This window comes from Lactuca serriola, chromosome 3 (genome assembly GCF_051521515.1).
Source record: "Lactuca serriola cultivar US96UC23 chromosome 3, Lser_US96UC23_V15, whole genome shotgun sequence".
NCBI lineage: Eukaryota > Viridiplantae > Streptophyta > Magnoliopsida > Asterales > Asteraceae > Lactuca > Lactuca serriola.
Window position 1 is genome coordinate 166,285,225 of NC_136410.1, and position 13,108 is coordinate 166,298,332.

Sequence of the window (13,108 nt, forward strand, 5' to 3'; positions counted from 1 at the left end):
ATATATATATATATATATATATATACACACACACACACACTAGCCGTTTACCCGCGCAAAGCGGCGGACGACAAATAGTTTGTTTCGACAATTAATTTCTTTTCGATGGAGAATGATTATTTTCAATTCAATCATTAGTTTGTTTTAGGAACATGTCATATTAAAAATAAAGAAAATTCATGAAATGACCAAATTATAGGGTGTTGAGTATTTATTTGGATGAAAAAAGATCTGGTCAAAACCTTGGAAGAGAATATTTATAGGAGTTTGTTTAAATTTTAATATTATTTTATTAGTGATTAGTTGTACAATTAGCTTAATGATTTGGACGTTTTAAAAAAATATTATTATTTTATTCAATCTATTTTTAGAAATAGTGAGATTTGTTTTATAAGATAGTATATATATATATATATATATATATATATATATATATAATTTAATAATTATTTGAATACTATCATGTATTAATGAAAGTATTAATTTATAAATTATAATGTTACATTATTATTATCTATGTTTAATAAAATTCAATCCTAATTTCCATCCTTTTTTTAGTGCCGATAATACACTGGTCACTATCTAAAATCACTGTGAAACTAAACATTTTTAATGTTATTTGAACATTTTATTTGTATTTATGAATTATGATTGTGCTTTTGTCATAACTATGAAGTTTTATTTACGTTTTGTAATTGAAGTTGTATAATACTTAATTATATAATTAATTTAATTGATTTTAAATGAGTTAACCTCAGTTTAACCGATTTATTTAATAGGTTGGGTCGTGAATTATATAAACAGGTCAATTCGATGACAACCCATTTATCTAAAATATTGGGTTGGATTGAAAATATCAACCCATTTAAATAAACAGGTTGGGTTTGGTTGAAATTTTCAATTCAATTATTAAATGGGTTGAACCCAAACACAATCAAAGTCGACCCATTGTCACCTCTAATATACATGAACTATAAAAATTGCCTTGAATTTTATTTACATAACTATTGAACAAATTTTAAAATAAGTAAAATATTAAAAACAGAATTTATGAACACTAATAAAGATTAATAGTGATAAAATATGTCAAATGACTTACCCATAAAACCTAAAATTCTGAAAAACTATTCAAAGTAACTGTTGTATTAAAAGTTTATTCTTAAAAAAAAGATCGTTTTTCTTGATTTTTTTTTTGTTTTTTTTGAAGTTAAAGTGTCTCATGAAGAAAAAAATAACAGGCTGAAATTTGGCAGTGGGCCCATATTACATCCCAGCCCACACGCAGAAGTCAGAAGTAGAAACTCTACACACGTCCAGACCTCCAACATACGCAGCAATGGCGTTTATTGGCTTTTAGCCTTACTTAACGTGTGAGACTCTCCTCCTCCCCCACCTCATTAATCAATATACACACACCTTACTCTCATCTATCTCCATAATCCTTCAAACCCCTTTTAAATTCTTATCGATTTATCATCAATTCGCTTTTCAATTGAGCGAATTCGATATGGTTCATATATCCGATTAATTTGCCCACCACACATCGCCAAATCTCGATTCTCAGGTGAATTCCGTTACTTCTGTTGTATAATTGCTCGATTTTTCATGTTGGGATGATTCGAGTTCGATTCAATTTGGTCGGTTTGTTTCATAATTCGAACTAGTTTTTCACGTCTCCATCTAATTTCGATTCAATTGTTCATCCAAATGGTCGATTCACGTAGCTCAATACCAGTCGAGATGGCTAAATTCGAACAGAGTAATCAATCAAAGAAAATACCCATTTCAGCTTGTGAACAATCTCGATCAGCTTTCATCGATCTGATTATTTTAATCGCTGTAATCGGTGCTTGTGGATTCTTAATCCACCCCTATGTAACCCTCTTATTATCCAAAACTCTCGAAACCCTTACCCCAATCATGATCGCGATTCACCAAGAACTCATGACCGCTCCAATGATTTACATGTGTTTAGGATTAACCATCTTCACTACATCAATGGCGGTGTTAGCCATGACATTATGCACAAATCCCAAATGTGGTAAACCAGGTTGTCGTGGGTTGAGCAATGGAGCCGCATTCGATATCCAAATTGAAACAGAAGAATCTATCAAGAATTCCAATTCCGATTCCAATTCCAGTTCCGTAAAGTGCGGATTGAAGACGGGATTGTTTGAATTACCGAGGGATTACCACCGGGAATTAGAGGCGGAGTTGAAGAAGATGGCACCGGCTAACGGCCGTGTGATTTTGGTTTTCCGATCAAGGTGTGGGTGTTCGGTTGGCCGGATGGAGGTTCATGGTCCGAAGAAGAGTAATAGAAAGATAAAGAGGTAAAGATTTTGGATTTATAAACATAAGGTTATGGAATAAAGTGCAAATGTTATACTTAATTACTTATTATTGCACTTATGGTTTGTTTTTGGTGAAGAATTTTGGTATATATTTGCATATTACTTTGATCTTTATACATGTTTTTTGGGATGATTTTATAATTCTTGTTCTTTTAAGTTTTTTTTTTTTAGAGTTTTTTGGTACTACACAATCAGTCAAGATCCAATGAATGTGTTTGACTGGTTTAAAACCGAGTCATTTAATTTGGTTATCAATTTAGAGTGAGAAACCAACCTATAACCAAACTATGTGTATTAATTGTTCATTAGAATTTAGTAACAAACTAGATGTTAGTAGGTAAATTTAATGTGTTTTTATTCTAACTATGACATCAAGCATTTGCTAGATCTTTATATTTTATTTAATTTTTTGAATGATAAATAGCATCTAGACATGAAAATAAAATTGGACAATTTTGTATTATGTATTTTGTTTTGCACAACGGCACAACCTATAATATATAAGTACCATATATTTTTTTTATAAGCTTCCAAAATGTCATGTTTAAGTACCATATATTTTTTTAAGAAGCTTCCAAAATATCATGTTTGTGAAAACCTACTTTTACATATTAAAATCAGTTTTTGTTATTTAAAATCCTTTTAATTGTAAACATTTTAGATTGACCGTAATACCATTGTTTCAAAATTACAAGACTTTGAATCTGGGGCCCAATTAAATGGATTATGAATAGCGATGATGGATAAAAATCAAATGATTATGAATGGCATCGATGGATTTGTGGGATTTAGCAAAGGATTATTTATATAATTCGTTGCAAAAATCAAATGAATTATGAATGATTTTTTTGGAAATTGTGGAAATATATTAAAAGTCATTGCCAATCAAACACAGTGAAAAACAATTACATAATGTTAAATGGGGAGCAAATCCAGTGTGTCGAATTACAAATACCAAAGTGATCTTTATGTTTAACCCAACTAAAAACCGAAGTGACAGTTTTGAAGAGGAAGTTCTCATGTTTTTGAAAATCAAGTCATTCCTAGCTTTCCAAAAATACCATAAGAAACCATATATGATGACCAGAAAAAGATGATGTTTCTTTAGACGTCGCACCCAATCCGCCACGAAAAGCACGAGCTCACTAACAATCACAAATTTTTGAGCTCGAATGTTACACCATTGGAAAATCCACCTCAAAACTTTATTAGCGAAATGACAGCCCACCAAAAGATGATTCGACTCATCTACACCAGTAGAACAAAAATAACAATTCAAAGAAGAAATATGAATTCCCTTGCGAGCAAGCGCAAGCGTCGAAGGGATCCGATCGAGACAAGCACTCCAAACAAAACCAATAACTTTAAGACGAGCAATGTGCAAGCAAATGGATTATGAATGATGACAATTAAAAGCACTGCCATCAAATACTCTAATACTTTGGAGCATTGCTTTCACCTAGGCAATGTTCCAAATTGTTATTTCAACGATTATAAAAGCTAAATTTGCCGTTTAATTTCATGCTTCTGTAAAATTTAGTGATAATTTGAGCGAAACGACTTTTGAATTTCACGTACATAGAAATGGTGAAGCTATAATCGAAACACAAAACTACAGATTTGATTTATAATAAATGTAGGAAGGGGGAAGCGAACCTAACACAAGAGGTTGAGGATGTAAGAATCGAATCCATTTTAGTAAAAGAAAGGAAACCGATGTTCATGGTAAGTTATTGTGAGAACTTGAAAGCTCCTAATCTGCTTATCATTTTTCAAAACCAAAACCATAAATCTTCTCCAAATGTGCATGTATGCATATTTGAATGTTCATATATATATATATATATATATATATATATATATATATATATATATATATATATATATATATATATATATATATATATATGCACGTTGGAAAGACTGTCCAAGGTCATTAACTATTGATGACATTTCTAATTATAACAGGGTCCTTCTGGGTTGCCCTCAAGACCCAAACTGAGTAGAATAAATAAAGGAGAAATTGATTTATTAATTATTATGGTTAATAATTAATTAGAAACTAATTGTAAATATATTTTGGGAATTAATTAACAATTTAATTAATTAAATGATTGAATATTCATTAATCGATAGTTGGTTAATCAGGAATGTTCCAAAATCCTTATGAGATTAGGGTTGGATGAAAATCACTCCATCCCACATAGGAAAGGAGTGAAATTTCATGGTTATGCTCTCGTCCCACATGGGAATGAGTACAAAACCCAGGGAGGCATCCAAGGTTATAAATAGGGCCTTAGGGATTTCATTCCTCCTTGCACATTGGCTTGAAGTTTCGCCAACCCTTCTTCTTCCTCCCATAGGGACAGTTTCTAACCCTCTTTAGGTTTGTGAAATTGAACATTCTCCTTGTTATTTTTATTCCACTCTTTGGTGTCATTGGGTGTAATACCATTAAAAGGATTCTGGTTTGGGTCCTTTCATCCAAGCAACTTCATGGAGGATCAAGATCTCAAGCATAGAGATCAAGAGCTACATAAGAGGTATGTTTTATTCTTTGTTTTATGTTTTCTAGGGTATATGTAATTAGCATGAAACCATAGATCCATGGGTGCATGTACACTTAGGTATATCGTAGTTTTGATTTTTCCGCTACCTAGTTTAGAGTGTATTGATGCGTAGAAAATCCAACAGTGGTATCAGAGCCATTGGTTCGTGGTTACATTCACCCTAGATCCATGTTTTCTGAAAATACTTGTTTTGAAATTGAATGAAAGAAGAATAATTGAAAAGTCTGTAAGTTTTAATGTAACGCCCCGTTCCTGGTACGCATTTAAAACATTATTTTTCTTCTTATTTTAGAAGCTACTCGACGAGTCAATGGCCCTAACTCGTCGAGTAGCAGCGGGCCAGCATGTGGAGTTGGTGCGGCGACTCGACGAGTCCATATTCCGTACTCGGCGAGTCTGCCAATCTAGATGAAGCCTTAATTTTCAAGGTGTGTACCCTATTTAAACATCATTATAGCCCCAAACCAGCCTCCTTCACCTCTTAGAGACTTATTCCCGAAACCCTAGCCTCCTTGAAGTGTATGTGAGTGATCTTTGCCCTTGTGAAGGAATTTTTGGTGCATTATTGAGCAAGAAGAAGAAGAACTCAAGGAAGAAGATGTAGATCCAGATTATACTCCTCTTTGGCCATCCTTTCTGGTAATAAAGCTTTCAACTTGATAATTGTACTACTGGATCTAGTTTGTCCCCAAATTGATGGTTTTGAGCTTAAAAACCCCAAATCCCTAGTGATGGAGCTTTGTAACCAATCCATATCTTGGATCTAGCCTCTCTTGAGCTCTAGGAGCTCAAGAAGGCCACCTTTTGGCAGCCATTTCTTTGTTCTAGTCAAGTAACCTCCCATAATAGCCAAGTTTGAGTGTTATTGCTTCATTGCCTCTTAGATACACGTAAAGTTAGCAACTTTACGTGTGACATCCCCATTTTCACGGCCATAAAAGACCGATTTTGTTTATGCTTTGTAAAAATCAGAGTACTTCTTTTCATAAAAATGTTGCGGAATTTGTTCCTAGAAAAACATGGTAAATACGTTATTAAAACATTTTAGAAGAAACGTATTTATTTCATTTTAAAACATTTGGGATGTCATCGTTAATACATAAACATAAGCATAAACAGAACTTACAATTATTTACACTAGTGATCTACATCTCTTTAAATCTCTCAGTGTAATGTCACTTCATATCGTCACCTGTGATATAAATAAATTGAGTGGGTCAGGTTGGGAAACCTGGTGAGTACATAGGGTTTTCAACCCACAATAATATACTTATTATGTTCAATCATCAAACAATTAACCCAATTACCCATCCCCATTATCTTCTTTATTCCTAAGTATCTTCCCTAAGGATTTATCCTAAGGGTCGTCTCCTACATCATATTTTACCTCTCATCTCCTTACATCGCATCTCCTTTTATGTTTGTTCCTAAGAACTTTCCCTAAGGATATCACCTACATCGCCTAGACGGTATTGATTCAGGGATTACTCCCTCAATACGTGCCCACCAAGGGTTAGGGTATCATCGCATGAATACGTAGTTACAACATCGCCTGAACTCGTAATTCATAGTAAGGGGGTTAGAGTATCATCGCATGAATACGTAGTTACAACATCGCCTGAACTCATAATTCATCACCTATAGGTTATGAGCCTGCTGGTGTTTCCACGGGGTTGTCTATAATAGTCCGTGGTCGCCATCTATACTCTGGTAGATGACTACATCTCCAAATTGTCGGACAAGGTTGTAGTATCCTACATCACCGATTCATCATCACCTATCTATCATCACCTAATTATCATCACCTTCCTATCATCACCTATCTCTCATTATTTTATTTCATCACACACCAACTATTTCATCTACCCATGTTTTATCCCAACATATTTGTAGATATAAAATAAATGTACAGTTTAAATCATTTAAAACATGTATAAAATCATTCATCCAACATAGACAACAAGTATTCAGATAATATGCACACATAGCACGTAATTTATGTAAAATACTTCATATCTATGTGTAAGATGAAAGGGACCATGCACTCACTTGAAAGGTGATGACTCAGCACTCGGACAGCGCTTCGATACTCTCAAAACAATTTCCTTCGATAAAACCTAGTAGCAATACCACTAGGGTTTAGTCTAACGATAACCGCGACAAATTAATTAGTCTGACTATAATTAAACGTTAATAACACTCAATATAACTCATAATAATAGCCCAAATAATTATTTTAAGGACCTAATAACATTCCTATAATTATTCGAAAGCTATATTAAAAATTGTGTAAGCGTAGCACACTTACAGCGAATTTTATCGAAAACCGAAACTTAATTGGAGCAGTGTTTCGAAACCGAAAGGCTCTTTTTCTCGGGACTCCGGGAGCCTCGGGGCTTCCCTAGGGTGCTAGGGGATTTTTCCTAGGGTTTAGGGGTGGTTTGGAACCTTAGAGAGAGAAGGGTTTTTGGTGTAATTTGCTCGGCAGCCCTCGCAGGTATTTATAGGCGAAGCCTCTCGGATTACGCTGGGCGTCGGGCAGGACTACGCTGGGCGTAGTTCAGATAAGCCTCTAGCTCGCATCCAGCTGTTAGCCACTTCGGACCGGATAAGAACCGAAGGGTACGCGGGGCGTTTCGGATCTCGTACGCGGGGCGTAGGGCGAGGCGACGTGTCCTTTATCCGAAGCGAGTACCGAGTCAGCGATGGAGAGTCTAGATTGTGCCACGTCATCGATCCTTCATCAGGTCTCGCAATTTCATGCTTCAACTTTAAAAATTCGTAACTTTCGCAAACGAGCTCTATTTTTGACATTCTTTATATCCACGCGAAGGTGGGAACGTACTCTACAACTTTCGTTTAGACTCCGTCGGCTAATTTTGACTCAATTTTAAATTTAATATTATTAACAGGCCGGGACAGGATTAGTCCGTTAAATCTTCATAACCTCTTCATCCGACGTCCGTTTTCGCCCATCTTTTTCTTGTTACGCTACTCTTAACGAGATCTTCGATTCTCGTTCAGGTCGTGTTGGCTAAAAATCACTCGATCTAATATTCGAATTTCAGACTGTACACTGTTAATCCGAAACTTCGAAAAATCATAACTTCTTCATACAAAGTCAGATTTGGGCGTTCTTTTTATCGATGTTCTTAGTTTAACATATTCTACAACTTTTGTTTAGATCGCTAAGGCTAAATCTCGCTCTATCGTAAATTCACTATTTACGCTTCCCGGTGTCGTGCCGGTTCCGTCGCAAAACTTTGACGGGTCATAACTTCTTCGTTATAACTCGGATTTCGGCGTTCTTTATATGTACGGAAACCTTGTGACATATTCTACAACTTGGTTAATATTATTTATTCTAAATAACCTTTTGTCGAAAAGTCGTTTTTCGACCCCTATTGCCTCTAATTGACTAGCCCGGATTTGTGGGCGTTACATTACGTGTTCAGATAGTCCAAGAAACCCAGATCTATGAATTGGATGCACTAAAGCTGAGTAGAATCGACTGAATAGAAACTGCATGCAAAGGACTCAGCGAGTCGTTGTTCTGAATCGGTGAGTCAGGTCGCGAGTCCTAGATTCTCGGTTCAGTAGTAGCGAGTTTGTTTAGTGAGTGGAGTAAGGACTCAGTGAGTTAAGTCATGGATCTGAGTGCAGAGGGACTCGGCGAGTCTATGCCCTGACTCGGCGAGACCAAGGCAATCTCCTTACCCGTAAGAACAGACTCGACGAGTTGTTCATACAACTTGGCGAGTAACAGATTGGACATGTTCTTATGTTGAAGGTGAACTCGACGAATTGATCATACAAATCGGCGAGTCGGATGAAGGTTGGCACGATATCAATAAGGAAGGGGAACTTGTCGATTTGTGGCTAAACTCGGCGAATAGAGTCGGGTGAGGAAATAGAAGGAAAGATAGGAACTCGATGAGTTGACGGCCCAACTCAGCGAGTCAGGTCAACAGGTTGTTGACTTTGACCAGGGGGTAAAACAGTCATTTTACCCTAAGATTAGTTATCAGTGTTTGATTAAGTTTCTTTTGGGAATTGTAGCCGGGGAGTTGCCGGAGCAGCAGTCAGATAGTTTCCGATCAAAATTTCAGCAGTCAACCTTACGAGGTGAGTTTTCCTTTCAATAGGAATGGGCTACGGCCACAATGCCGACCCGTTTAGTTAGCAGTAGTTCTAGACTATAGTCCGATGTAGTAGTTCAGTATGCTTGATGTCTTTGTGATACAGGCACGCTATGTGTTACGTGTTATGTGTTCCGGACTATGGTCCGATGCAGTATGCAGTATATATGTTTATGTTATATTCTTTGATTATGTTATGCTATGATCAATCATTTACGGACTTTGGTCTGATGTAGTGTGTGAGGCCTTAGTTAGTTCCAGACTTCGGTCCGATGTAGTTCCGAACTTTGGTCTGATGCAGTGGGTAAGGCCCTAGTTAGTTCCGGACTTCGGTCTGATGCAGTGGGCAAGGCCCTAGTTAGTTCCGGACTTCGGTCTGATGCGGTTCTGGAATTCGGTCAGATGCAATGGGTGAGGCCCTAGTCAGTTCCGGACTTCGGTCCGATGCAGTGGGCAAGGCCCAGTATGTGTTTATATGTTATTGTATAGTATGTGGTAGTTTGGGGGAGCTCACTAAGCTTCATGCTTACAATTTCAGTTTTGGTTTCAGGTACTTCAGCTAACAAAGGAAAGGGCTCGGGATGATGGCATGGCACACACCACAGTTTAGCCTGGGAGTTAGAATCTGATATTTTGATATGATCTTGACACTAGTTTCGATTTGATAAATTTATTATGACATTTTGAGATACACGATTCATGGTTTTTATTTTTTGATATTTGATATTATGGTTTAGTAAAGTTTTCAAACACAATTTTTTGGGTGATATTTTTGGGATGTTACATTTAAAACCTTAGTCGCAGCTCACGACATGAGAGCTAGGAGCTCACGACGTGAACTCGACAGAATTAGGGTTTCGATTTTCTTCCATTTTTCAAATTAAAACTTCTATCAAATATGGATAAGCACTAAATTTAAAATATTTTAAATCTGGAAAATTGATAAATATTATTTATATATGATTATTTGAATTTGAATGTTTATTTATTACTCAAATAGTGAATTTAAATATTTAATATTATTTATAATAGAGATTTATAAATTTGAATATTAATCCCTCATGATTTTTTAATTGTTACATTGCATCCTCACAATTAATTAGAATTAATAATAGACAACTGAATTTAAAAAGTTTTAAATTTACCCCTTATATTTATGTATTATAATTGTGTGTATTATATGTATAAAAAAGTTACAACATACGCCCTCATATGTTTTAAATATTGACATTGTTAGTCTTACCATGACTAGGCTCACCCATTCTAATGCAGGGGTTTAAGGATGTCTATATGATTCCTAATGAGGTCGGTTTTTAATATGCTTCGCGCTTACCACCCTCACCGCCCTATTGCATTTTGAGAATGGAGTTACCGAAAGGGTTTGATAGTGATAATGGCCAATCTAAAAGTATTCTAAATACAAGTAATAAAACAAAATCTCGTTTTATTAATAGAATGTGAGGTTTATATTATCCATGAAAATTGCATATTCTCTTCATATTCTGTTGGTGGAGCTCGTGTGGTTAACCGATACATCAATCTAGGGTATAGTTGAGAATGATATGGAACTAGCGAATCTCAAGCGTAACTTGAGTCGGGGGCCATGTGATTTTGCATGGTTAATTCTCAATCTATTTAATGTTAATATGATGTTATCTATAAATGTTGCACATGCTCTTTATAACTTGTTGATGGAGCTTGCATGATTAACCGACACGTCAATTTGAGAGTATAGGTAGAGAATGATGTGAAACTCGCAAATCTCAAGCGTAAATTGAGACAGGGACCATGCGTTTTTGTATGGTGGATTCACCATTTGTTCAGTGATCTGCGACGACTCCGTCATTGAATCTGAGATGAACATAATCTGAGATTAACATGCCATTGATAGTCAATAAATCTCAAAGATCTAGGAATTTCATAGTGATCGGAATTGGATAAGGGCTTTGCCTACCTAAATAACTTTATGGTGTGTTTACGACATCCCTTTACACATCATGGACCCAAATATGGATTCTATCCTTCTAAAATAATTTTATTTAGGGTGATTATATTCTAAGGATAAGTGAAACAAACTCTAATGGAATTGGATATTGAATGATGTCTATAACCTTGTCCACTAAAATCTACCGCTTCAAAACCTCATAGGATTAGCTATGAGGATGCCCAACTCGTAGTTTGGGAATAGTTCTGAGAAACAAAAAGAGAGGTCATGCCTTTGATAAAGCTCTTCCTAATTTTACTCAAAACATTGCATTCTAAACTATTAGAGAGAGAAATTGTCAAATGTACATTGTAAACTGATATATTAAAGTAAAATGGAATTTCCTTGAGTTAGAAGTTGAGTAGGGTTAGACAACTAGCTGAATAGAAGTGTCAAGATCAAGAAATCCAATTGTCCATGGATTAAAAAGGTGATTAGTGTTGGTATACCTAATCTAGGCCCAAATACCTAGGAAAAAGGCAGGCCTATTCTAAGACATGTTATGATAGCTATTAAAGAAAAGGACTTAGAAAGCATACATGCACAAACTATATTTGAGGTGAAAGAACTTAGAGGATAAATTTGATCATGGATCACGAGCTCCTTCTATTTTCCATAGGATCAAAAGATAACTAGTTCTCCCATGTTTGGTGTTCAATCGAATATATGGATTTATAATGCTATCAGAACATTACTTCTAAACCTTGAGTATTTTTCTAAGGATTAAGTACTGCCATTTGCAAGAATGTGCAGTGACTAAAATGAAGTAAGAAGACTGGAACATGGAGAAGATAATTTAATCATGAATGCCAAACCCTTGCTACATTTATAAGAAAAAAGACAATTATTTTCAAATGTTTAGTCTATGGTATTATAATTGAAATTGTTTATATTATGATTCATGAGATAGTTTTGAATTATTTAAGTGTAGAGCATTCTAACATGTTAAAAGAAAGTCATGAAATCTATGAAACTAGTATAGTAGCAATAGTTCAAAGTTGATTCAAATATTTGAATAAGGTGTATTATTGTGGTGAAAATATATGTTGAAATTAGTTCAACTAATGGATCGTTCAGATTGACCATAATAAGCACGTATTCGAATACATCCAAAGGTTTGGGTAAAATGTATTTGTGGAATCATTGTCTTGGATATATAATTGAGAAACGCATTACCAAGTATCCAGTTGGATCGGATTTTGGATATCATTTGACCTCGAGTCTTATGATAAATGAAAATCTTATTTGTCAAGGTAAATGATTAATACATCGCTAGGTGACGTGAGTATCTGTTGTAATTAGTTCACACTAATGGACCATTCAGGTTAACTACAATACTTGGTGAGAACAACTTCATGTGAACATGAGTCTGGAAACTTTCAGGTGTTTAGAGCTCTCATAAAGTGAAGTTAAGAATCAATTGGGCAATAGGATGAGACACTCATAGTGAGCATCTCAGTCCAAAACCTTATCGATCATCTAAGTAATTATGAAAGAGTTTCACAATCTATCTCCACCCAAAACACTACCACTAGGAAGTGTTAGCTAGATAGAGAAATAGTTCATTCATTGATTTTATACTAGATGAGTTGCATTATGCATACTAACAATTTGTGGATTGTACCATGAATAGTGTTATGAGAAGTCCTTTGGTCTTGTACCAACTAGCAAGGCTCATAAAACACTCTATGATATGTGAAGTGAGATTCCATCCTCATTACCACATATGAAAGTCTATGATTATGAGGCTTACACTCTTCGTAAAGTGCTCAACAATCTAGGACTTGGAATAGAGAAGTGTTATCTTGTTGGAGAACCCATCAAGCATTTTGGATAGTTGTTTAACAATCCTTCTGAGAACAAAGTGTATGTTGCTCAAAGGGAAGTCTTCTAAGAGAGGGAGTTGATTTACAAAAGGGTTAGTGAGAGCCACATCGATCTTGATAAGATTCTAGAGTCAACCAACGAAGAGCCTAAAGTTGTACCTAGCATTCAATTTGGAATTGAAAGAACTATTAAGGTAACTGACATATTTCCACTTTTTCCTTATAGATTTGATAG

General features: G+C 35.3%; 1 protein-coding gene across 1 annotated transcript; it reads left to right on the forward strand.

Annotated features, from left to right (window-relative positions):
- The first annotated feature begins 1,284 nt into the window (after positions 1-1,284).
- On the forward strand, positions 1,285-2,468 carry LOC145093346 (Ribosomal protein L34e superfamily protein). Its single transcript, XM_079031455.1, has one exon. It carries the CDS (start codon positions 1,708-1,710, stop codon positions 2,335-2,337), a length of 630 nt encoding a protein of 209 aa, XP_078887581.1. The 5' UTR covers positions 1,285-1,707; the 3' UTR covers positions 2,338-2,468.
- Positions 2,469-13,108: the final 10,640 nt, after the last annotated feature.